The following is a 27,995-nucleotide window of genomic DNA, read 5'->3' on the forward strand; positions in this document are numbered from 1 at the left end:
TTTTCTGGAGCAGAGAGACCAGGAGCAAGTGAGGAGACGTGTAGCCTCGATCACTTACTCTGACTCTCTTCAGTGGAAGCAGTCAGCGGGTATTCGTCAATCCCATCACACTCCACATTCTAAACGCTCCATTAATTGAGCCAAGGAAATTAGGCAGAGCCTTCCTTGGGTGTACTTGACTCGTAATTTCAACTTGGCTAGTTGGCATTTTCTGATGCATACTCACGATCGATACACTTCCCTTTCTCTGGCATGGTTATTAGAGGTGGGCCAGAAATAAATCAGAGTCCACATTCGTCACACACAAGCATACACAGAATCTCAACATAGGTATCCTATTATTACCGCATTCACTGCTCTTGTCGGGGAAAAAAACTGCCTGTTTCCAATTAAGTAGGCTTGCAATGCGTGAGATGATGTGATTGTTTTTCTTACTTATTAATGATAGGGATTTTGGTTGCCTCATTTGTTAAGACAATAGGTAAACATTAAGTGTTCATTAACTCTAATGCCACTTACCAATAATAGTAGTACCATATTTTCCCACACACAAAATATTATTTTGTAAAATATTTCATTTAATGCACACTGGACTATAAGGCACATTAAATTAAAACTTCTATAGGAGCTAGAAAAATAATAGGGGGGGAAAACATTCGGTCGACAAGGTAAAATGTAGGCTAAATGTAAGACACACTTTTGTATTTGGGTTTTTAGTCTGGAAAAATACGATACACACAATTCAATTCCCTCAGCTACAAATGACAAATAGCTTTAGAGATACAGTATATCACACAAGTGAGAACACTCCTCAGATTTCTGCAGGGATTTAATTAGAACGTTTAATAGAACATCACTGAAGAAACTTTGACACAAAAAGATGTCTGTCAAAAAAGGCCATGGCTTACTTGAAATATATCCTCTTGTCTGATGAAACTCAGATGGTTTGAAGCATGTGTGGTGAGGAGTGCAAACATATTTGTGCCTTGCCTAAGTCAAGCATGGTGTTGAAAATGTAATGGTTTGGGGCTGCATGAGTGCAACAGGAGTTAGAGGTTTGCATTTTATTAAGGAAAACATAAACTAAAGCATGTACTGTGAAATACGGGAGCAAGGAATGATCCCTCCCTCCAGAAACTGGGTGGCAGGGCAATATTCCAGTCTGAAATTGACCCCAAATACACCTCTAAGACGACCAAGGCTTTTCCAAAGGGGCCAAGGGTAAAGGGGATAGACTGGCCAATCATGTCTCCAAATCTAAACCCAATAGGACATATTTGAGGCATCCTTAAGCGGAAGGTGGAAAAGGACAAGATCTCAAATATCCCCCAGCTCAGTCATGTTTTCATGGAGGAATGGAAGAGCATTCCAGTGGCAATTAGTGAGGCTCTAGGGATATCCATGGCGAGGAGGATTAAAGTGGTTCTGCAAAATCATGGCGGTCACACAAAATATTGGAATTCAGGAACTTTTACTTGAGGGTGTACTTGCTTTTGTTTTATCTACTAATGGCTATAATTTGAGTTTTTTGAGAGGGAAAATACATTTACACTGCTATATGAGCTTTACACAGACTACCTTTAATTGTTTTGAAAAAATGTTTCTTTAGTGTTGTTCAATTAAACATAATGAGGAAATGTGAGCGGTGTACTCACTTTTGTGACATACTGTATACTCTTTAATTATAACAACATATTTTTGTAGTGTTGCATTCATCTATTGTCAATTAATCATTCTCTGTAATCAAGAGCCCACTTGTTAAATGTAACTAGAGGGCAGGCAATGGCACCCAGTGGGAGTACAGATATTTTTTAAAATCTTGTATCAGCACCGGAATCAAGGGCCACTCTTGCCAATCTCTAATGAAACGTAATGGCAAATAAATAAAAAAATAAGCATATGTAAAAAAATAAACACACCACTCAGTCATGCACCCTAATGCTGACCACCTTGCACTAAGGCAGAATGACCATGAATGATGTAGAGTCAGACTCACCCTTGTAATAACTTTCACGCTAAAAAATATATATACCCTGTTTTCACGACTATAAGGCGCACCTCCCAAAAATATTTTTTTGTCCTATATTTTCCATACATAAGGCGCACCGGACTATAAGGCACTACAGTGGGAATGTCAAAAAAACGGTCAGATAGTTCAGTCAAACTTATTAACCCCTTAACATTCCGACGGCTCATGAAGAAGCAAATACCTTTCTCGGACACGTACGGACACTTTTAATTGAATTGAATTTAAAAATAGACTCATCATAGAAACATCAAGATCAGTCTGAAACAAGATACTGGGAACATAAAAAGCCGGTATAGCTCACCAAAGTCTGCTTGCAGCCATCACATTCAATAATAATATGGTACTCTTACATCCATGAGTATCGTAAATCCAACCGTGTAAAATATTTACACTCTCCAAAAGACGCAATAATGCCGACAAATAAAAGAAAAAATCAGCTGAGAAGCATCTGCATCGATAGATGTTGCTTGTTGCTCGCTGTGTGTTTAGCCCCATAATTCCTGTTTACAAATAGACTAGAAAAAAATGCTTTCTCTATGCCGTAGAGCAACCTAACATGTGATTCACATTCATCTTTTTCGGCCAATTGCAGGCTTTGTTTTACCCGGCTTTTGCCTACGTGTGCCTGTAAATGCTAAAAAGGAGCCGCCTCCTTTACCCCCTTATAACTTTAGCCAATAGTGACCGATTCAAATGGTGATTGACACATTGGTTAGGAAATGAAACGCCGGTGTATATATACCCCAGCATACACCGCGGACTACTTCGCCTATGTGGGTAAATTTAGTCGGCGGCTGCTTGCTTTAGTTGCGAGACCTTGCGACTCAATATTGATCCATATATAAGGCGCACTGTATTATAAGGCGCATGGTCAGCTTTTGAAAAATATAAAGGCTTTTAGTTGTGTCTTACAGTTGTGAAAATACGGTACTTTGAAAAGTCCATTGCAATGTTTGTCACATGACCCAGTGTCTCTTATGAATATCGGCTCATTGATTTTACTGAACATAATAACGTTTAGACATGCAATTCTTTTCTGCACCCCTTGCCCTTTTTTTTTCTCTTCTCAGGCTCTCAAGTCCAGGTCCTGGCCTCAGGGCCAAGCTCTCCCAAGCCTATTCAACTATCCAAGCCTTTACTAAGACAGGCCAAGGCCGTTGAAATTGTCCTAGGAGAACCAGTGGAGACAGGGTGGGTTTTCCATCCATTTCTATTCCTCCCTGTCATTAGTTTGTTTGATATATGCAGCCAATTTTGAAAGCAAATTGATTTCCATGCATATTAATTACAGGAGGTATCTTTGGTCATATATGTGTACAAAATCAAGCTCTCTAGGGTACATTACTCTTGGGTACATTGCAACTTGAAGGCCAGATGTGGACTCTGAGTGTGCAAATGACCACAGGAGGCCACTGACAATTTTCCATAATTAGGCCTCTCAACTGGATGATTTTTTTTTTCTCCTGCCCTCTATAGCGGTCTTTTTTTGTTCTTGGTGAAGTGTCAGTGTAAGTGCTTTCCCCAGGAGGAGGCCTTACTTCTTTTTTTTAGATAGAAGAATTGGGGCTTTGTGGCTACCTTTTTTGTCTCCACAAAAGAAAAACCCACAACTGCCTTGGGCTTTGCCTAAAGCTGCCCAACTGCTGGAATTAATCAAGAATATGAGAGGGACGGACTGCGTTGGGTTAGGAAGGTGCCACAACCAAGTCAAATGGAAGAAAATTACTGAATGCAGTTTCAATTTGATAATTCATTTAGATGGGCTTCTTAAAATCGTATCAATAATTTACTACAAGCGATATCAAGTGCTGTTACGTTATTATCCCGGTGAACACTAACCCATTCAGAGGACTTACCAAAAGGACTGAGTGAAATAGATGACACTTGTTTTGATTGGAGAACAGGAGTAGAGGTGCTCTCAAGTAATGAAAGGTACATGAAGCAGTATTACTGAGTGAAGTGCATGCCAGACACCCTCAAAGGCAAATAGGTTGGACACACGGAGTCATTATTGGTGAGACAGATGGATAAAGTGTTTGGTTCCTGACTTTTGAAGGTTGTCAGTTTTATAAAATTAGCACGTGTTCTTTAGTGTTCAAATAGGACAATGATGTTCCACATATTAGGCTTAGTGAAAAAGATAGCTAACATCTATCCATTGTTTGAGACAAGTATTTTGGAAGTTATTGTTTTTTGGCACATGGGGAGCAGGATGACCTAAATTCTACACAAAAAAAGTATTTGAAGCACAATGCTGCAACGCAGTGTTTCCCAATCTTTTTTCATTTTTGTATGTACCTGCGGGGAATTATTTTTTTTCTGATAAGTGGCCCCTTGACCAGTGCTTCACTGATGATCCATGAAATTGCAGACTTTAAAAATATTTATTTTTCACAATTTAACTCATTTTCTTTTGTTATCGTCCAATGAAAACAACAAAAAACGTACTTAAGATACTTAAAGGTATAATTGTTAACATTGTAGTTAAAAAAAATACAATATTGTTATTTTGGTGTCCACAAAAGAAAAACCCAAGCTGCCCAACTGCCCAATTAATCAGCCCATTGAGACTCTTTGTGATTAAGGGCCATACAAATACACATGACTTGACTTTTAGTTAAAAATAATTCATTTTAGTTCAATGACCAACCATATCATATATATGTATATATATACATATATATATGTATGTATATATATATATATATATAAAAATGTTTTTACCATACCAAATCTTAAATACAATAAAAAGGAAAGCTATTTTTCAATTAAATACATAGTCAAATAACTATTTGTAAATATTCAAGATATTTTGGATATTTTTTTTTCATTTTTATCCTCTAAATTAATATATAGGAAAATAATAAAAAATATTATTTGTACATACTCTTAACATATTTGAATTAAAATGAAAAACACATTTTTTTCTTTGATATTTAAAGATTTAAATATAGTCGTAATAAAAGCACTATTTTGTTATTGTAAATTAATAATGTTAGCAATTTTTGTGATCAAATATTCTAAAAATACAATAATAAGAACAACTATCTTGATCTACGTACACTTCTAGTCAAACTGCCTTCATCCATTCTTTCCATATGTCCAAAACAAGCTCTCTTACCACACCAGTTCTTCTCCTTAGTTGATCATTCCTTGACTCACACAGTGGTGCCACACATACTACACAAACATCTCATTTTGAAAATATTCACCCTATTATGCTCATTTACTCTCAAACCCAACACCTCTGGGCCATACATTACTTTTGGTACCACCGCACCTTCAAGCAATCCTTGCTTTGCATCCATTTACAGATCTCTACATTTGAACAATCCATTCAGCCATCCATTGCCTTGCACCTTTTACCCCCACTCCCTCTTCTTTACAGCCTCCTCCAAACCACCACCTGCTGCCACATACAAACCCAAATACTTGGAACCATCTACCTCCTGCAACTTTAAACCACTCTCGAACTCCTCATTACCTTAATTTTGTCTGCATTCACCTTAAACTTATTTCTCTTACACACTCAACTACCAAAGCACTCAGTCCTGCTGCAGAGTCAGCCACCAAAGCAGTGTAATCTGCAAACAGCTGACTCACACACTATACCGGCTCTCACTTACAAGCACTTCACACACCTCACCCGCGACACCATCCATATACAAATTGAACAGCCAAGATGACATGACACACCCTTGGCTCATACCCACACTCACCGGAAACCACTCGCTCACTTCAATCCCAACTCTCACAAAAGCTCTACAATCTTCATACAAGCTTTGCACAGTATTCAGCAACCTGCTACCCACCCCATATATACTCAACATTTGCTGCAATGCCTCTCAATCCATCCTGTCATATGCTTTCTCTAAATCCATAAATGCCCATTACACCTCTCTTCCTTGTGTTTTGAACTTTTCAGACAACTGCCTCACTGCCTGCCATTCTGATTTTTCACATATTTCTCCTGCCCTGTCTCCCCTTCCTTATCCTCTTCACATCTTTCCCAAAAAATCCCTTTATTCTGCTCAAAACTGAGTCAACTTCCTCCCCCATCTATCATCCGCTGCTTTTTTTTCGTTTCTCTTACCACTCGCTTTAAACAATTTATTTTCATTCTATACATCTCATATACTTCTTAATCATCACTCGTCAACCATTCTTCAAATGTCTTTCTCTTTTCCAAAACTGCTGCTCTTACACTACCCCTTTTTACATGTCCACCAACCTGGCGCATTTCACTTACCTCAATTGTGCTGCACTTCAAACATGTCTTCAAACATTCGCACTCTTTCTTCACTCCCCCTACAAATCTCTCCCTCACCATCTCAAAACACTCCCTCTTCCCTCAATACTTTTCTCGCTTCTTCAACTCACTGATTTTCACTTTTCTCACATGCACTTTCTTTCCATAACTCTGCCACTTACCACACACTCTCAATTTTGCCTCCACAAGATAGTGGTCGGACATTCCTCCAGCCTCGTCTCTCAGTACATTTACCAACAATCTCCCTCACACTTTCCAACTGATCAACACGTAATCCATCAATGCTTTTTAAACCGTTTGTCCATCTGCAATTCTAGTCCTATAGACATTCTTCTTACTAAATGTTATTTCCTATCATTAACTCTTGCTCTAGACACATTTAAATCAGTCTCTTGCCACTCTCATTCACTCCTGGGACACCAAATTTTCCGATTACCCCTTCCATCCTCACATCACCAACTCTCGCGTTCAAAACTCCCAACACAAATACTTGACAATTCACTCCAAACATACACACTCAAAAACACCCACATCTCCCTTCCCCACTTCTTTTTAACCCACATCAATTTTGAGGACACCTCCTTCCATTCCAGTGCTCTCTCGCTGTCTCTCTCTCACTCGCCAACAAAGCCACACCTTCCCTGCTCTCCCTGGACTCACACCTGCCACTCTGCCAACCACATCACCAAAACAAACCTCATCACTCCCTCTTAACTTAGTTTTCTCAATGCACAGACATCACACCTTCTTCTCTGAAATTTATTCCAATCTCACCTTTCTTACTCTTAATCGTATTACAACCGTGCACATTAAGCACCCCAAGTCTTAAGTTGCTTGAGGGCAACCCTCTCCCACCCTCTGTGCTATCTTGACTCATTCTAGGAGATTGATACAGAAGAGGGGATACCCAGCCCTCTCTCTCTGCCCCTTTTAAACACCTCTCACATCATGCTGAAGAAACACAGATGCAAGCATGTGTAAGCAGATTACTCACATCGTATGCCCCCATATATGTTTTTCATTGAATACAAATAAGTTGAGTCTGTACAAAAATGTACCGTATTTTCCGCACTATAAGGCGCACCGTGTTATAAGGCGCACTTCAATGAATGATATATTTTAAAACTTTTTCCATACATAAGGCGCACCACATTATAAGGCGCTATGAGTGCATGCTGGTTTAAGATCAGGTAATTGTGCAATTTTGTAATTGTAATCCTGTGCAGTCCTTCGAGACATTTTTGTGATTGAGGGCTGTATAAGTAAATGTGACTTTACTTGACTTGGCTACAGTAGAGGATGTAGTTACGTTATGCAACCATTAGATGGTGCCGCGCTAAAGGGAATGTCAACAAAACAGTCAGATAGGTCAGTCAAACATTATTAATAGATAACAAACAAGCTTTCCACAACTCCATTCACTCCCAAAATGAATATCAGCTGTTTTATTATTTTCTCTGAGGTAAAGCATTTTCGTGACACAGCTTTAACATCTTTGAACAACAGCAAGGCATAACATTTTACTTTTCCTCCATTTAGTCAACACGCAAAAAAAACGTCTGATACTGTTATGGTAAATTAAACGTTAGTGCAATCGCAATATAGTGACACTCGTAATGTGCAAAAACAATAAAGCAATAACATAATAACGGTAAAATGTAAAACGTAAAAACACACCAAGTAGGACCACCTCTGAATTCTTTAATGTTAAGTTCCCGTGCCAGCGCTGTTGCCTTCATTCGAATAGTTATTGTACTGATACTTCTACTTGCTGCTCTTTGTTCAACAACCCACTGTTTAGTGTGTCCTCTAACTGTGGCCATCTCGCTTTATTGCCACGGAAACTTTGTTTAGTCTTCCTTACTTGGCGCAGCTTATCCTCATGCTTCCTCCACTTCCGCACCATCGATTCATTAATTTTGAACTCTCTCGCTGTTGCTCTATATCCGTGTTCTACTGCGTGACTGATCGCCTTGAGTTTAAACTCTGCGTTGTAAGCATGTCTCTTAATAGGAGCCATTTCAGGGTCTTTATACAAACGCACAAATAAAAGAGAATCGTTGTTATATATTTCCTAGTATGCACAGCGCACTTCTTCTTCTACGCAAAAAATGGAGTCGGTGGCTGCTTCTCTTAGTTGCGAGACCTTGCAATTCAATATTGATCCATATATAAGGCGCACCGGATTATAAGGCGCATAGTCAGCTTTAAAAAAAAAAAAAGATTTTATGTGCGCCTTATAGTGCGAAAATACGGTACTGAAAAAGTTGAAAGTTAAATATTTTCTCTATTAAGTATGCGTTAAAAATGCTCAACTGAGTTCAAAGAGCCCTTATGTTTTTTTTCCCCATTGTGCTTGTCTGCTTTTATCTTACGTTAACAGGCCTGTTCGGAAGGGAACAAACTCCCCAAAAAGATGTTAAGAGTTTATTCAAACGCGTCTAAGAACTACACGCAAATCATGTGTTACGCTGCCGCCATATCCTGGCTTAAAGTCATGATTGCAGCCTTAGGTTTTCAAACGCTGCACACCACCTTTAAGGTGTAAGAGGAGCAAGTGCTGTAATTTTGCATTGATGATTATTTTGAAGCTAGAATTTAAAATATTTTCTACCTCTTGAAATGCCTTTAAACTTTCCCCGGACCACCAACACCCCAATTTGGCCACCACTTAGAGAATGTTTTCCAATGTTATTGCAAGATATTCAAATGCCACAAAGCATCTTTGATTTTTAGCAATACTGGGTTTCATGAGTTTGTCCAATCACGGTTTTTACATTTTTGTTCTGTTGGTAATCAATATGGGAACCAGGGAACAAACCAACCATTTAACCAATGAACTGTTCTGACTATGTTTGTTATATTTATTTATGTATATATTTTTGCAAAGTATATTTCAGAACAGTAACTCCACACAGGTGGATATGCAATACTGAGACATTTTATAGTGCAAGGCAAGATTTATGTGTCCACTGTGAAAAATTCAGACACAGGACCAGCACCTTAGCTGACCCTTAGTATCTTCCATCAAAATCAATACAAAGATGCAGGACCTACTCAATTACATACAATCCTTTGTGTTCTCTTTATTTTTCTTTGTAGTATTCTTTCTCTTTTAATACTCTCATCTATTGGTTCAAGGGGGCTGCAGTTCCCAATGATGCGCTCTCCAAATTCCAAACAATCACTTTAAAAGATTATTGATTGCAAGCTAGTGCCAAACTCAAACAGTCACACTTCATATTGATTTTTCTACCTCTCCTACTAAAACTCAGCAGACTTGTAGTGAGCTATCTTCATCTAAATGGGTCGAGTCTGTTTTTAATTTTTCTTTTTTTGCACATCGTGATTCAATTTTGGAGACTCCCCTCTGGTGGAAATACACCCTTTTCATAGTGAATGCAGAATAATGGTCAAAATGTCGGTTATATTTCTATAAAAAAAAACAAAAATATGTATTTCTCATGTACTCCTTGCCATGAAGCAAAGAAATTGCCGATAATAATCTATTCTGACCTAGTGTAGCAGCTGTTCTACTTTCGCAACCCTTATGGAACCGCTCCTTGATCTCGATTGTGCAATAGCTGACCATGGAACAACAAACGTTTTTGTATTCCTTGTGATAACGGCAAGGTAATAGATAAGATACTCGGGATTTCAGTACTGAAAGTGTTCTGTCTAGAAACACTTAGAATTGCCTTTATTGTCACTGATATCAAAGTTGTAAAACACTTTATGCAATAAAACTAGACATGGACTTGCTACAGAGCAGTTCACTTAAAGGAACTTTTGTTCTTTGTTGCAAAAAATAGAAAATGTGATAGTTACCTGTAATTAGAATAATGTTTCATTATAAATCATCATTTTGACAAAAGCAATCACATTCCTAAGATTTGCTTGTGTAGTCTGTATGGTCAGGCAATAAATTAAATTTGTCATTTGAAAGATTGAAAATTATAATACTGTACTTACATTTGAATAATGCACAGCTTCTAGTCAATAGTTACTGATTATTTATTTTTCCGCACAAGCTGTGAGTGTTAACTTTGCATTACGACAGATCCCGAATGTTTTTTAAAAAAAAATTCTAAATGATATAAATGCAGAGGGATTCATTATTTAAGATAGTAGCTGATAAAATCAAGATATATTTTAAAGGACAATCTCAAGAAATCCCACCAAAAATTTGGAGAGTAAGAACTGATTGGGTGAAGCAACCTCTCATATGTTTAGGGTCAGAAGTCTTTTTTTTCAGGAGCACAAAGTAGTTGTTGAGAAAGGCACGCATGTGTGGGAATTGCCGCAACACTAAATATAGCTCAGAGAGCCCAAGAAGCAGGCCAATCCACCCAAGTAGGGAGGATTAGAAAGTGCTCAGCTGTACCCAGCTGCGCCCTCTCCAAACTGTCGCTCTCCAAAATCATTTTCCTTGAACCTCGACAACGTCACTCTGAATTAAATTGACGTGTCCGACTGTTTGAATCTGGAAAGAAGGAGCTTAAGTGGGTCAAGTAGAACCATTGTTTTTTTAAAATCAGTAATTTGGCCCACTCTGTTTGTAATATCGTTTGCGTTTTACGCACCATAAATCCACTTGATTTAAATGTATTAATTTTTTCTTCATTTATGAGCACAAATGTTTGCCTCCTTCAATTGAAAATATACAAGGTCAAGCATATTCTTGTGTCTTCTCAATGAAGCGTCCTCCCCGAGACCAGCCCGTTAGAGCAGACCTCCCAAGTCAACGACCAACCGATATTCCCCGGTCCCAAGGAGGATGGTGCGCCGAAGACTGCTTTAAGTGTGCCGGTCAGCATGCTGGAAAGCATTCGCCGATATCGGGAAAACTACAATTCGTACTTGCGCCTGGTGGCTCACGAGGGCGCTAGCGGAAACGTCAACTTCTGGTCCATCGCGGACAGGTAAGATGACTTAAAAATGCTTTTGATTCTTTACAAGGGAGCTTCTGTGTCTCATTGTGACAGAACATTTGGGAGATCTATAAGAGACTCAAAAGTCATTGTTTAAAATTTAAAAACATTATAAACATATTTTAACATCTTAAAAAATGCAAATATTGTAGTAGCTTTGTGTTGGATGTGCCTGTAAGAGTTGCAGCATGGTCTGCATGGTGGAGGTAAATGTAGGTTTCTTTGTTTTGGCTAAAATAAAAAACGTGACTGAATATGGCCATGTTCATATTTTATCATCTGGAATTTTTATGAAAGTTTTACAAAGTGATAACCAATGATACCCAAATATTATTCATTGTCTTCTGGAATTTTTAGGCAAAACTTACACACTGTTACTCAATGGGGAGTGTTAAAAATGCAAATATAAACAGTTAGGTCATTAATTAAAATAAGCAAAATTATGGGAATTTTTATTTATTTATTATTTTTGTAGTGCAGTCTTAATCAGCTTCAGCAAACAAAATTGGTTATTAAATATATTTCCTCATGAGCAGATAAATAATAAATAAATAGAAACCAATAATGATATGCTGACACCTACTCATATGTTCGTTAGAATTTTAGTTATTCGACTGATCGATGGAAGAAAGCAAATACTGTACTACTTTGAGTAGATAATTTGTATATATTAAGAAACAAATAGTAATCTGCTGTCACCTACCGATATAGATGAAAGCAGTTGTTTAGCTAATCACTGGAAAAAAGCAACATTGGTACTCATTGCCTCCCTGCTGGGCGCTCGGCATTAAGGGTTGGAATTGGGGGGTTTGGTCACCTAATGACTCCCAACACAGCAGTTGGGTCTAAAATGGCGGCGCCCTGTTTGGCTGCGGCTGCATCGGCTCACTACAGTTCAACTGTACGGGTCAGGTGTATCGACATTTCGTTCTGTGTGCATGGTTACAAAGAATGACAATAAAAGTAAATTCTATTCTATTCTATTTTGAAAAACACTATTGAACTTTGACAAGCAAAGTTGAAATGATTTATTTTGTCATCTTCTACATGCCCTGTGATGCCTATTTGAATGTTTCCTCTCAAACCTACCCTTACCTCTTGCACATAGCAAACACCCTTTGCGTGGATATTGTTATTAGACATCCACTAAACGGCACTGCTGGGCGTGTTTGCTGATGACATGGCATTCTTGTTCGTTCAGCGGATAAAGCTGATTTTTATGGTTGGCTCTCTCTCAGTCTCCCACTCTCCCATTTACATACTCAACAGAATTGTTGAGTTGCTGCAGTGCAGAAAAAGACTCCCACCCATGCTGCCTATTCCAATATTCAAATGTCGTCAGAGTTTCTTCATCTCATTTTATAGCATGTTAGAGCTCAAAGGAAGACAGAGTCCTCATTACCAGCCTTCGGCTAATATTTGCGGAGACACATCTGCGCGGGGCGTCACGCTTTAATATGCAGAAGCACTTCAACAATGTCAGCGCATCGCATCTGCTCTCTGCTTTTGTACACAAAACACACGTTTATTTGCTAGCTTATTCCTTGGACTCTATGAATATTCACAAACACCAACTCAGGTTTGTGAATCTGGCAACATGCACCCTCACACACACACAGCTTGCAGGCGTTTCTATTGTCCAATTTTATTATTCTCAAAATGAAAAATAACCAAGTAGCTTAAAAACTGTGGAACAGGAAAAAACAAAAATGGATTTTGAGTGGGAGTGTAAAATAAACAGATGATTTGCCTTCTGCATATTTTCGTAAAAAGTTGCTCAGAATTAATCGGTCGCATTCAAAGTTATGATAATGAAAGTCAGCAGTAGCACACACTTGGTAAGATTTAAAATGCATGTGATTACCCTTAAATGAAGGTCACATGTTTTTATTGCATATTTTATTTTCTATTTATTTTTATCAAATATTATAGCACATGGAATACTATGTGGAGATTCTACAGCATCAGGCAACATAATTTCCGGGGCATTACATGTACAATAGTTGTATTGCACAGTGGATTCACCCAAAAAAAAGGTGGTCCCTTAAAATTATACTCAAAAAGAACAGAGCAAGGTGTTTCTCGAAGCTAACGTAACATGAAAATGTTGCAAGAATGTCTGGTTTTGACTGGAGGTTTTTTTGCATGAGACAATCTCCCTTCTTTAATATATATATATATATATATATATATATATATATATATATACTGGACTGTCTCAGAAAATTAGAATATTGTGATAAAGTTCTTTATTTTCTGTAATGCAATTAAAAAAACAAAAATGTCATACATTTTGGATTCATTACACATCAACTGAACTATTTCAAGCCTTTTATTATTTGAATATTGCTGAATTTGGCTTACAGCTTAAGAAAACTCAAAAATCCTATCTCAAAATATTAGAACATCATGAAAAAGTATACAAGTAGGCTATTCAACTAATCACCTGAATCATCTAATTAACTCGAAACACCTTGCGAGGGTTTCCTGAGCCTTAAAAACACTCAGCTTGGTTCAGTAAACTAAATCACTGCTGATCTGACTGCTGTCCAGGGGACCATCATTGATACCCTCCATCAGGAGGGTAAGACACAAAAATAAATTTCTCAAAGAGCAGGCTGTTCACAGAGTGCAGTTTCAAAGCATATCCACAAAAAGTCTGTTGGAAGGGAAAAATGTGGCCGGAAACGCTGCACAACCAAGAGAGATGACCGCAGCCTTAACAAAATTGTGAAGAAGAGCCGCTTCCAGAATTTGAGGGAGCTTCAAAGACAGTGGGCTGAAGCTGGAGTCCAGGTATCAAAAGCCACAGTTCACAGACGTGTCCGGGAAATGGGCTACAATAGCCGTATTCCTATGGTCAAGCCACTTCTGAACTCAAGACAACGGAAGAAGCGTTTGACTTGGGCTATGGAGAAGAAGCACTGGACAGTTGCAGAGTGGTCCAAAGTCCTCTTTTCAGACGAAAGCAAGTTTTGCATTTCATTTGGAAGTCAAGGCGCCAGAGTCTGGAGAAAGGCTGGAGAAGAGCAAAATCCAAGTTGCTTGAAATCCAGTGTGAAGTTCCCACAGTCAGCAATGGTTTGGGGAGCCATGTCAGCTGCTGGTGTTGGTCCACTGTGTTTTATCAAGTCCAGAGTAAATGCAACTGTGTACCAAGAGATTTTAGAGCACTACATGCTTCCATCTGCTGAAAAGCTCTATGGAGATGAGGATTTCATTTTCCAGCATGATCTGGCACCTGCCCACAGTGCCAAAACCACCAGTAACTGGTGCACTGACCATGGCATCACTGTCCTTGATTGGCCTGATAATTCCCCTGACCTGAACCCCATCGAGAATTTGTGGGGTATAGTTAAGAAGAAGATGAAAGACACCAGACCTACAAATGCAAATGAGCTGAAGGCCGCTATCGAAGCATCCTGGGCATCAATAACACCTCAGCAATGCCACAGGCTGATTGCCTCCATGCCACGCCGGATTGATGCAGTAATCCGTGCAAAAGGATTCCCAACCAAGTACTGAGTGCATCAATGGACATTTTCAAATGTTTGATTTAGTTTTGCTGTTATAAAATTATTTTTTTTACTTGGTCTGAGGAAGTATTCTAATATTTTGAGATAGGATTTTTGAGTTTTTTTCAGCTGTAAGCCAAAATCAGCAATATTCAAATAATAAAAGGCTTGAAATAGTTCAGTTGATGTGTAATGAATCCAGAATGTATGACACTTTTGTTTTTTTAATTGCATTACAGAAAATAAAGAACTTTATCACAATATTCTAATTTTCTGAGACAGTCCAGTATATCCTCTTCTGCTGGTGACAAGGCGGCTGAGTGGTTAGCACGTCTGTGGCATAGTTCCGAGGTCATTTGTTGAAATCCAGCTACCAGCCTTCCTGTGCGGAGTTACCATGTTCTCCCTGTGCTTGCGCGGGTATCTTCCGATCCTCCATGCACCCTGATTCCTCCCACATTCCAAAAACATGCATGTCAGATTAATATGGGCTCCAGCTCCCCGCGACCCCACTGAGCATAAGCGGTGCAAATAATGGGTGGATGGATAATCTTCTGCAGTACAATGTAGTGTGGCAAGAAAACACAAGTGAATGGGAAAACAATTAGAACAATATGGATTGATAAATGGACACAACATCAGCATTGGGTTAACACTAGATAGTGATAACTTGTGTTAAGAGTCCATAAGTGTTGATTTAACACTTTTCAAAGTGTTCATTTTTTACATTAGACACTATATAACACTATATAATATTTAACAAATTTCTGGTGTAAAAAAGGTAAGACTGAAAAATTTAAAATTATCATTAATGGACTTACAAACAAAAATATTTGCTGATGTTAAGCTAACACTGGGAATTGTTCTGTGTATATTGATATCTAAAATAATAGACAGATAGCTAGATATGGATAAACTGAGTTGGGACCCTAGTTGTTGAAAGAGTCATATTGGGACAAAAAAAACATATATTTGATCTGCAAAAAATTAAAAGATTTATTATTGCCTTATACGGAATGCAACATATACTGTATATGTATCCTGTATGTATTTATAGTCACTGTAAAACGTTGTCAAACGTTTTTGTAAAAGCATCAATAAGCCACTAGGGAGACCAAAGGACCAGAGCTGCTTGTTGCTGACCCCTGGCATAGAGTGAAGGATAGAGGGTTGATGGATAGAAAATGTGAGGGAGGAAAAGAGAGATGGTGAATATATAGAGGGAGAGGTGGATTCATATATATATATATATATATATATATATATATATATATATATATATATATATATAGAGGGCTAGAGAGAGGGAAAGTTAGATGATTGGAAGGATCAATAAATAATTGGAAGGTGGGATTTAGCACAGATAGACAGAGGGATGGATAGATGAACTGGATAAATAATATAGACAATTAGAAGGACATATAGGAGAATAGATGGAAGGAAGGAGGGAGGCATGGATGGATGGGGTGACTATATAGCTAAGATGGCTAGAGTTGTATAGAAAAAGAAAAATCGAAATACAGATTTGAAATCCACCAGGTGTAAGTGGAAAAATTGTCCCCCAAAAAACAAAAGATAGCACAGACACAACACTGCTCATCACCATAAGGACATGATACTAAACCATCTGGCTCACAACTTTAGGCACCTTTCATATTTCTAATTGAAATAAATGTATAAAATTGTCTCCTTCCATTTTTCATTTCTTCTGAAATTGTATGATCAGTTACAATTCAGTATTAAAAGGGAAATTTTCATAGAAAAATGTCATTCTTTTTTTTTTCATTCATTCAAGAATTGATTGTGCGCATATGAGTGAGTCGGACGGTACGTACACTACAGCAGCGTGTTATTGTGGAAGCAATATGCCTTGGGGCTGTTTTTCTTCCGCTGGAAATGTTGAGGGGAATTTTAAACAGTTCCAAATAACAGTCTGCAGGAGCACAAAACCTTCAGAAATAAATCTCACAAAAACTGTAATAAAAAGACCCCACTTTTTATTCCAAGACAAATTTAACCTGTAAAAATGTACTTTACAAGAGTATAAATGCAGCAGTTTGATTAATATTGCACTTGTGGAACATGAATGATGTAACAAAATCCACTTGTTTAATCACAGGGCGAAGACGTTTTGCTGTAAAATAAAGATGACATTACAGTAAGGACCAATCACAGCTCTGCTTTGGGCAACAGGTCATCTGTAATTGGTCTGTCTGAGTCATCCTTTATAAATTCCTGCACACTTGTGCAAATACTTTAATTTTGTTTATTTGTATTTTATGTAATAAAACGATACTAGATATTAATAAAAAAAACTTTTAACAATAATGTGTATATATTTAATGTATATCATTTACATTTATTTAATTATCATTTCAATTACTATATCCAATAAGTATTTCTTATTTTGAGTTGCACAGGTTAGAGGTCACAATTGTGGGTAAAAATACTTTTAGTATGACAAAAAACTGGCATTTGAATACGGGTGTGTTAGTATTCATGTAAACAGGAAAGATTACGAGAAAAATCCTCTCAACTGTGTTGCAGTCAGTCACGTCATAAACATGATTGTCTTCATTTAACATTCGGCTTACGACAGTGATCGGTTCCCACCTGTCGGTCATGAATCCATTACAATGGTACTATCTGCCTAGTTATTATAAACAGTTTATTGTTAGTTTGACTAGGTTATAAAATTGTAGCAAGTGTTGACGGGCTGATACGTGGTGCGGTGACAGATATTAAAAAAAAAAGAGCAATTACTGGAGAAAACGAGCGTTTGCTGGGAACAAATGAGCAACAGTTGGAGAAAATGAGCAGTTGCTGGTCCGGGTAGTATGTGCAAGTGGACGTACAGTAGTAATTCTTCATACAAGCTTCACTTCTTCCAGGATTGTGCTCGTAGCTCGCATTGCTTGCATAACAAATTAATTTTCCTGTTATAAAATAATTAAAAACGAATTGGTCTTTCTCTTCCTGCCAAAAGCATCCAAATGAACCCTAAATAGCTACAAAACATATCTTTCTGATTGCTAAGAACACATTCAAATAGTAATTTAAGATTCAAAAATACAGTAATAAAATAGATAAGAAGATATTAATAGAATAAAATGTGAGTTGCAAATAAGCACTTACCGTAAGGCAGTCACCGCAACAAAGGTTAGGTTAAGTGCATATGATGCGAAGGAAGGGGTGGGGTTTCTGTGAGGTGGAGTGATGGAGATCGCATACCTCTCAACTTTTCTTCGGATTTTATGGTTCTTGATCATTTTAAATTGTGTAGGCCGCATAACAAATTCCATACAGAATTGCTTTTTTTTTTTTTTTAAATACCGGCTTGCCCATTTGTTTGCGTGCGCCAACTGGAAGGCTGATGCTGTCAATGAGTGGTCTCAAGCGGTCTCCAGTGGTAGCCCGTGGGACTGCTCCTGAGCAGTCCCACGGCCTACCTGGGGTTTTCTACATATGAGGAGCAAGATTTCTCCTCCAAAAAAAACTTGTATCTTGAAATTCTCGCGTTTAGAGGTGCTCGTATAAGGAGGTACCACTGTGTTTCCAACAAGTCTTGAGTCTGATGCTATGTGTATGTCGAACATACATGTGTATTATTAGTCGATACTAGGGTGGAGCTTATATGACCAATATATATTTTTTTCATATATTCTTTTACCTTACCCCACAAAAATGTTCCACTTCCACCAATAACTACACGACAGAAGTTTCAGTCATGTAAGTTGATCTTTACAGGTAGCTCATTCACTCTATAGATTGGGATTAGCGCCCTATGAGCCGGTTACACACACAAAATAATGATGGCTTAGGTACATGATACAAACAATAAAAAAAAAAACTCCGTCCCTAATTAGTCTCTTTACGGCTGTCAGGAAAAGTTTTGCGGTGTTTTTCAGCAATTTGCAGCAGATGCTGCAGATCAGTTTCATCTTTTTGATATGATCACAGTATTCCTGAATCAATTGCAAATGTAGCTTTTTCATCAGACATCTTGGTGCAATCTAAATAAGCAGCTAACTCTGGAGTTACAACGTTTTTCATGCCTCTTTTACTATTTGAGATACCAACACCTGATATGTCATGACTTGTTCCTGGTTTATCATCTTCCGAACTACTTCTGCTACATGATAATTGAACTGACTCATTCGCAATTCTTTGCTCAGCTTCAGATTTTAAGCGTCGTTTCAAGGTATTTCCTTGATTTTCTTCAAGTCTTATTTCTTTCTCTGCTAATTTTTTGGCAACACCTGCCATTGACCCCTTTCTTCCTTTTGCTCTTTGAGCCAACAAAAACTCTTTGTCTTCTGGGATTGTCATAATGTTGAGAGCATTAGCATGAACAATGTCAAACAAGTCATCAAATTCTTTTTTTAATTCACTTTCCTGGGCTTTTTGTATTGCTGTTTGTCATCCTTTGTTCTTTTTTTAAAAGAAACGCCATGCTTGAAAAATGTTTTCAATTTAGTCTGACAATTTTCTGGATCTCGAATTGGAATTCTTGCTTTATTCCCAATTTTTTTTTTTTTTTGGTTTGAACAAATTTATTCAAGTCAAGTCAAGTCATTTTTATTTGTATAGCCCTAAATCACGAAGAGTCTCAAAGGGCTTCACAGATTGTTACACTATATTACACAAACTATTTTCAACCGACAAGAGGAGTAGGTTATTCGTATGCAATGGAGTAGAAGTGAGTTTTAAGTTTAGATTTAAACATTTCCACTGAGGTTGCAGATCGAATCTCAGGGGGAAGAGCATTCCACAGCACCGGTGCCCGGATGGAGAACGCTCTCGAACCAGCAGAAGACTTCTTTGCTCTCGGGATCATCAGAAGACCAGCACTCTCAGATCGTAGGCTTCGGACCGGGACATAGTGGCAGATCAGATCTGAAAGATAAGAGGGAGCAAGTCCATGTATGATTTTGTACAATACTAAGAGAACTTTGAAGTCACATCTTTGGCTAACTGGGAGCCAATGCAGGTTAGCCAAAATCGGTGTTATGTGATCGTACTTTTTTGTCCTGGTTAAGAGCCTCGCTGCGGCATTTTGTACTAGCTGAAGAGACTTGATTCTGGACTTCGGGAGACCGGAGAGTAGTGCATTGCAGTAATCGAGACGGGAGGTAACAAATGCATGAATTATTGTTTCCGCATCAGACTGAGACAGTATTGAACGGATTTTAGCAATGTTGCGAAGATGGAAGAAGGCAGTTCTAGTAATTTGCTTTACATGCATCTCAAAGGATAGATCAGGGTCAAATATGACACCTAAATTTTTAACTGAATCACTCTGTGTGATGTGACATTTGTCAATGTTCACAGCAGTTTTTGAGAATAAGTCCCGGCATTTAGAAGGACCAATGACTAACATTTCAGTCTTTTCAGAGTTAAGACGCAAGAAATTGAGTGACATCCACTCTTTTATCTCAGTGAGACAGGCCTCCAAATTTCCACAGTTTAGTGTGGAAGATTCCTCCAACGGAAGATATAGTTGAGTGTCGTCTGCATAGCAATGGAAGCTGATATTGTACTTGCGAATAATATCACCTAATGGAAGCATGTAAATGTTGAAAAGTAGGGGGCCGAGCACTGAACCCTGCGGAACACCGCAGGTAACATTAAAGGGCTCAGATGTCGTTTCACCATATTTAACACAGTGTGTCCTATCTGAGAGGTAGGATTTGAACCACGAGAGGACAGCTCCTGAGAGACCAATCCATTTTTCCAACCGTTCTAGTAGGATATTGTGGCGCACTGTGTCAAAAGCAGCACTAAGATCCAGCAGCAGCAAAAGTGATGAAGCGCCAGAATCCATTGACATTAGGAGATCATTTGTTACCTTGATCAGAGCTGTCTCAGTAGAGTGGTTAGCCCTGAATCCTGATTGCATGGATTCAAAAAGGTTATTCTCCGATATGAAAGCATTCAGCTGCTGTGCCACTACTCTTTCGAGTACTTTAGAGAGGAAAGGTAGGTTTGACACAGGTCTGTAATTACTTAATATTTCTGGATCAAGGTTGGGTCGTTTCAGTGTGGGTTTAATAACGGCGGACTTAAAAGCTGCTGGAACTACACCTGAGGAGAGTGATGTATTTATAATATTTAGAACTGAAGGCCCAAGGACGCTAAAAAGACTTTTAATAAGTGAACCTGGGAGCGGGTCGAACTGGCAAGTTGTCGGTTTGGCCGCATTCACCACTTGTTTGAGATCATCAAGTGACAGTTCACTAAAACCGGCCATTTTCCCAGGGCAGCCACCCTGTCGTGCATCTGTAAATTTCAGTCCTTTAATATGTGTGGTACTAACAATATCTTTTGCAATTTCTTCCTGTATGCATTGAATCTTCTTAGTGAAGAAGACCATTAAGTCCTGAGCAGAGTGTGTCGAACTGTCTGCGATAGGCTGTTGCCTTGTAAGCGATGCTACAGTGTCAAAAAGGGCTTTGGGGTTGTTCTTTTGAGACGCAATCACCTTCGAAAGGTAGGCCGATTTTGCAGAGGCAAGGGCCGCTTTATACTTTAACAAGCTGTCACACCAGGTTTGATGGAAAACCTCAAGCTTGGTAGCGCGCCATTTTCTCTCCCATTTCCTGCATTCTTTTTTAAGGGTTCTAGTTTCATCAGTAAACCAAGGTGTGCGTCTTTTGGGACGTGATTTTAGTTTTATGGGCGCTATTGAATCCAGCACACTAGTCAGGGTGGTATTGAACTCATTCATGAGTGAGTCAATCGAGCCATTGTATTTAGGAAAGGACGCAACTGCTCCAGGAAGGAGTTCAAAGAGCTCAGAAACTGTGCCAGTGCTTATATTGCGTCCGCTAAATCCCTCAGCTTTATTAACTCTACATTTAGTTAGCACCTCAAATGTCACTAAATAATGATCAGAGATAACAGTAGTACACGGTAGCACCATAATGTTTGAGGTTAAAACTCCTCGAGTCAGAATCAAGTCTAGCGTGTTCCCATTTTTATGGGTTGGCAAGTCAACCAGTTGAGTAAAACCAAATGCATCAATTAGAGAACTAAACGCAATAGTAAGTGAACTGTGTGGGGAGTTCATATGAATGTTAAAGTCTCCCATAATTATAATTTTGTCTGCATAGGTTACTAGTTCAGACAAAAGTTCAGCAAATTCGTCTAAGAAAGTTGTGTATGGCCCAGGTGCACGATAGATAGTTATTACATCAATTGACAATTGAGGGGACCGCATCACAAGAGCCTCAAACGTTTTGTAATTATTAGAGGTACGTGTATTAAATTTAAGCGATTTTTCAGAGATTAGCGCAACACCACCACCCCTTTTCAGCGTGCGTGCTATATGACTACTCTCGTAGTCTGGGGGAGAGGCATAATTTAGCGCTAAGTGCTCATCCGGGCGTAACCACGTTTCACAAAGACCCATACAGTTAAGTTTATAATCACGAATAATGTTATCAACAAGTAAAGCTTTTGGAGCAAGCGATCTAATATTTAACAGACCAAATTTCAGCTTTGCTGAATCATTTGACTTAGCTGAACTCTTTGTAGTCTTTGTCGAGATCTTCAAAAGCTCCCAGCGTTGTGGCCGCTCGTGAGCGCTGAGTTTAAAGCGTCGGTTGTCCGGCGAGGAATGAATGGTGGAATTAGTTACATCCTCGCGTCCATCCTCGCGTCCATCTTGCTGCTTGGACTTCACACGCTTCACACATCTACCTGCACGGCAACCACGTTTCTGTTTCCTTTCTTTACGGGGCCGCCGCCGTCGTTTATTAAGAGGAATAGCTATCGACAAGGATGCCGGGTCTCTTTGAAGTTCGCTCGGTATATCATGGGCGGTATAAAAAGTGCCCGAATAATCGAAATTTAGACGCCCACCCAACCGAATAAGTTCGTCCCTACTGTAAGTGTTTTTGGCCACACATGTGTCCAAAAGTGAAAGCAAAAAAGACAAGAGAACGGCAATAAATAGAAGATTAGCTGGGCAACGAGCCGCAAGCATGTATCCATGCGCCGCCATATTGGATACCGTTATTGACACTAAAAACAGAAAACAATCATGACAATCTCAACAGCAATTAAGCACATTCACAATATTATATTCCAATATTACGTTTTTAACAGCAAACACAAAGTGATGTTTGAACAAACCTTCTCGAAAATCAAACATATTCACAATTTCATTATATAACATCTTTGTTAGTGTCAATAGATCCGTCCAGGCCAAAGTCGATTGTCCTCGGTCTGAACAAATCCACCGACACCAACAGCAGCAAAACACAGCCATCAAGCATATTCACAATTTTTTTATATCTGACAATATGACGTGACGATATGACGTTTTAACATTTTTTCCTGACATTTTCAACATCAATTAAACAATTTCAGAGTTATTTTCTTTTAACAGTAGTTAACCAGCGTGTAAAAGGCAATACTATTGTGCAAGGGCATAGCTCTGCCATCCCACCCTCCCAAGCAGCATTCTTCCAGTCCTCTGTGTGGGTCCTCTCCCTTCTGCGTGGGTTCTCTCCCTTCTGGGTTCCACAACCCAGGCCGTTGCTGCCGGGACTCCCACAGCGTAGCTCCGGCTCCCCCCTCCGGGTGGGTGCAGACGAGTCTTCTTTATGGCTGCGTCTTAGGCCCGCCGCTCGCAGATTGTATGGTATCTGCAGCCATTTGGAGCACAGCCACGGGGGGGATCTGCCTGCACCTCCATACGATAATTCTTTCACTTTCAATGCAGGAGACGCTCTGATGGGCTTGTGCAATTTTAAGTGTTGATAAAGAAACAATGAGCAATGCAAACTGATGGTAGCTTGCTTCCAGTTAGTTCAGACACATAAGTACCAAGATCTAATTGAAACAATGTACTGAATATTTACCTGATGCTGTTCTTTGAATGTCAATCACTTCTTGGGGGACAAAGGTCTGCGGGCCTTGTCTTCAAAAGTCGGTCAAGGGATATTATACTAGTTGAAATAGACTGATCTTGCTGAGCAATGACTTGTGGGTAATAATTGTTTGAGATATAAACTTACACATACGTGGTTTATCCTAGCATCCCTAGAACTCCCATTTAAGAAAAATGATAGAAAACACCAAACTTCTCAGCAATTGAGCTACCTCTAAAATGTATTTTATTTAGACCAAACTACACAGCAACTGTTCTTTTGTGTAATGGAACACAATTAGGGGGTAAGACGGTGACTTTTTGCAACTTTGAAAATAAGCTCCACCCTAGTCGATACATTAAGAATTGAAATAATTGATGTGCATGCTTCCGTGCATGTCATTATTCATGACAATGGTGTTGTGTGTGTGTTTTGTTTTTTATTTGTTGTCGTTTCTTCCGTAACGCTGCAGCCTGGCAGATGAGCTGTTGTGGGACGCGGCCGGCGAGGTGGCTGCCGAGTTCCAGGACGTGACCGAAGAGTGCGCAGAGGCCGTTTTTACCGCCGAGTTCCTGCAATTGATCCAGTCGCCTCGCATCACTTCCTCCTCTTCCTCATCGGTCAACCAATAGGCCTGGAAGCAGAAGCTAGGGCAAGGCAAAGTGTCAACAATCGCTAAAAGATTAGCTTTGTCTAATCAAAATGGATGGCTTCGATATCCTACGCCACTCGTGACGTCACAGGGGAATGTGGAGGTGAAAAAGGCTTGCGCTGGACAAAAGAAGAAAAGAAAGCTGCTGTAGCTGGTTTTTAAAATGTCGTCATGTTGTGTGTTTCGGTGCCAGAATCAGAGAAACGTTAGTGATCGTAAATAGAAGATTTACAGGATGCCATCGGACATTCCTAAAAACAAAAAAAAAAACAACGGTTGTAGTTAAATGCAGCAAAGTGAAAAGATTAGACCGAGGCACTCATCAAAAATGCTTAATATATTGCTATTTTCTGCGCTTCAGCTAACTGTTAGCCTGTAGCCTAAAGGCCAACTTCAGCTTTGTAAACACTGCGTGTGACTGCTCAAACAAGCACACAGTGAAAACAACGTTGGACACAAAATCTAAGTCATTTTTTGATTTATTTAATTATTCGTGTATTTATTGTATTTTTAGGATAAGGATCTTTTGATGGCGTTTAGGCTACATGCTAACAGTTTGCTGAAGCTAAGAAAATAGCCATACACTTTGCCGATATACTAAGTAATGTGGATAGCAAAAATCATAAATGTTTAATTTCTCTTACTCGATATGAAGTGTGCGCTGCAAACCTGATCATTTTTGATGAATACCTCGGTCCAATCTTTTCGCTTAAATGCATCTAACGAAAAAATTCTTCTTCCCCTTTGATCAGGCGGGTCTGCTGGGATCCTGTAAAACTTCAACTTTCTCCGATTCTAGGACCCAAACACACAACAAGAGGACATTTTAATACCAAACTAGCAGAAAGAAAAGCTTGCGTGTTCACTAACGCGGAATATTCTTTTGCCCCCAGCGTCGACTGTGACGTCACGGCTATGAAAGGGTCTTTAGGTGCGGCCAGCTCACGCTGATGTCTTTTTAATTTATTTTGTACAGCGGCAGTGAAATTACCTGCCCGTTTTTATCTGTGCGTGTGTTTTTAATAAAACAAATCTCCAACAGGAAAGACCGCCGCACAGCATTTGATGTGAGGTCTTTTTCTCTTCCCGCGCCATCAGTTATGAGAGATTGTATTCCAGAGGGAAAATTAGTTTCGATAAGCTTGGAGAGACTATTACTACATTTTGGCAGAGGGATTATAAGATTACTGGATCTCTCGGGCGGATTACTCACACGTTCTATTTCCGGCTGGGAATAAGGCGAGGGGGCTATTGCGTCGTGACATCGCATGATAAATGGCTTTCGTCTCTTGGTCGAGGTTTATCGGGAATGGGCTGATTCCGATTATGAAATCCATGGCGTCATTTTTTGGGGTGTGATAGCGTGAATTCTCCACCTAATATGTATTTTCCGAATTCCAAATTTAATACAATACGTCTAGTTTTAGATATGGACTATACATTATTATATGGTCAAGAGTTTTGTATTCAGGTTTAAACCTTAGCTGTAATGTGGAAAACTCTTTTTCTCCATAATTCCCTTTTTCCTTTTTTTTCAGAATAACACTAATTTCCCCAAAATACATTTTGGAGTTATTTTCTTTTATTTTACATGACAGAAACAATACCTTTACTGGTAATATAGTATTGGCAGATTTACAAAATGATAACTTTTGAAGAGACATTTGTATAATTTAGTTAGAATAATTCTTTTTTATTTTTTTCTTCACAAAATGGCATTGGTAAAATTATTAAAGTACATTTGATTTTAATAGAATTTCAATTTTAAAGTCAAGTCAGCTCATGTTTATTTGTATAGCCCTTAATCACAAGGTGTCTCAAAGAACTGTACAAACTACAGGCTATTATTACACTATCCCCTGTTCTAAATCCTACCAGAGGGCAAGAAAAAACTCAAAAATCTCAGCATGAGGAAAATGAAACCTTTAGAACAGCATATGAGGTTTTCGCCTTCCAGGAAAAATCATATAGACATCACTATTTGCATAATAATGTTCAAGAAATTGACTTTAATTTCTTAAGTCTATACTCTAAGAACATAGATCCACTCTTATTTATTAATACATCTACTTTTCGACATAATTTGTCAAAAATTTAAGGAATTCTATTCAATCAAAATGTACCATTTACTTTTAAAGTGACATTGTGTATTATTTAATGCCTCCCAGTGGTGAAAATAATAATTTACTTAAAAAAAATCATTATTTTGAATGAGAAGGAAAAATACATGAACTGCAATGCAAAGGTCATTTATTTTTAAATACTTGCAAGCAGAGAAAGTCTGATCAATTTTACATCACTCAAGGTTCACTTAGAGCGAGCTCACCTGATTGTCCGCCATCTTGCTGCTTCGTGTTCCCCCCAAAAAACAACGACACCCCCATAAGGCTGGACCAAAAAATGAGAAGGTACTGTAATTGCGCATTTTGGTCATCTGAGTTGTCGTGGTCTGTATTCTTTTCTGTGCTTTGTAGCACTCGTTTTTAGTTGCGCAACGCAACACAGCGACATCTAGTCGTCAAACATTACACTGTGTCCCTGTAAGTAACTTGAAACTAATCATTGAGTGACAATTAAAATCATGCAAAAATGTTTTTCAAAGATATATTTTTACACATGTTTCACAATGTTTCATTTATCATCATCTACTTTAAATGTTTGAATGATTAAATAGAAACCCATATATTGTTTATGATGGAGTTTAAATCGAGTCTAAAAAAATTATAAAGTAATCGAAGTGTTAGAGCCTGGCGCACGTATTCTGTTTGTAATCGGGACAGGTGTTTCCAATCACCCCACATCTGGCCCTAATTAGCCTGACCCTTCATAAGGACATTTTGGACAGCACCCGTGGACGGGTGATTTTAATTTTCAGCCTTTTTTTCCACTATCACATTTTTCAGATATATCCTGGTTTCTGAAGTTTGGTTTGTTTCTTGTCCAAGACAGTTTGTTGTTTTTGACAGTTTGTTTGTTGTTGATGATTGTGTTATTAAATTGCATTTGTTTTTGAGTACCTTGCCTTTTCCTGCTTCCTGCGCTTGGGTCCACCCCAAAATTACAACGAAAAGCAAACTAAATGTGTGAGTGAACTTCGTTAAGGGGGGATGAATATAGAGTATTTATATTTTTGGTTTTGGTGATTTAGAGGAAAAATGTTTTCGCGCTTCCTTTTTCTATATATTCTGATCTGTTTTTAACTTGCATTTTTAATTTTTTCCCCCATTTGTGTTTTTTTTGTGTGTGTGTTTTTTTACACTTTCTAATCTTTTAGAGTTTTAAATTCAGATGAAAATGTTAATTCTCCAACTGATTCCCTCTGTGTACTTAATTGGTAGTCGGTCTTTTTCAAGAGATGCTAGACTGTTTTGCAAAATTAAATTGTTAAAAAAAGACTTTCCAATAAGTCACCCACTCGATTTGTCACGTTGGATGGAGAAAAATATTGCATGATTTTCCTTATGTAATGAAACAATGTAATGAAAACTGGTGGATTTTTTTTATTTTTTATTTACTGTTTTTGCAGTGCTCGGCCCACACTCAAAGATTGCCAAAGCCCCAGAGATGCGAGTTTAAGCGTCCGTTTAATGGTTCAAACAATTTTGTGGAATCGTGGCCAAGTTCTGGCATAAATAGGGAAACTGAAATCGTCTGAAACCCACAAATTGGTTGATTAATACGTCAGATGTGATGCAACAAGAAGCCAATAGAGCAACTTTTAT

The 27,995-nt window shown here is 38.5% G+C and overlaps 1 protein-coding gene across 3 annotated transcripts in view; it reads left to right on the top strand.

Annotated features, from left to right (window-relative positions):
* The window catches only part of kiaa0753 (KIAA0753 ortholog), a 40,458-nt gene extending 13,169 nt beyond the window's left edge, over window positions 1-27,289 (top strand). For 2 of the 3 annotated variants that reach the window (XM_088346271.1, XM_088346273.1), the window contains 4 exons: window positions 14-89; window positions 3,100-3,220; window positions 11,000-11,221; window positions 24,094-24,398. In XM_088346271.1, coding sequence (XP_088202397.1) covers window positions 14-89; window positions 3,100-3,220; window positions 11,000-11,221; window positions 24,094-24,253 — 579 coding nt within the window. In that variant the 3' untranslated portion in view covers window positions 24,254-24,398. Of the gene's footprint in view, window positions 1-13; window positions 90-3,099; window positions 3,221-10,999; window positions 11,222-24,093; window positions 24,399-25,166 lie in introns of those variants that run through there. The other variant, XR_015851576.1, reaches the window with a different exon arrangement.
* The last annotated feature ends 706 nt before the right edge of the window (window positions 27,290-27,995 follow it).

The sequence above is a fragment of the Urocampus carinirostris genome, chromosome 10 (genome assembly GCF_059441175.1).
Source record: "Urocampus carinirostris isolate Australia breed hairy pipefish chromosome 10, RoL_Ucar_1.0, whole genome shotgun sequence".
Taxonomy (NCBI): domain Eukaryota; kingdom Metazoa; phylum Chordata; class Actinopteri; order Syngnathiformes; family Syngnathidae; genus Urocampus; species Urocampus carinirostris.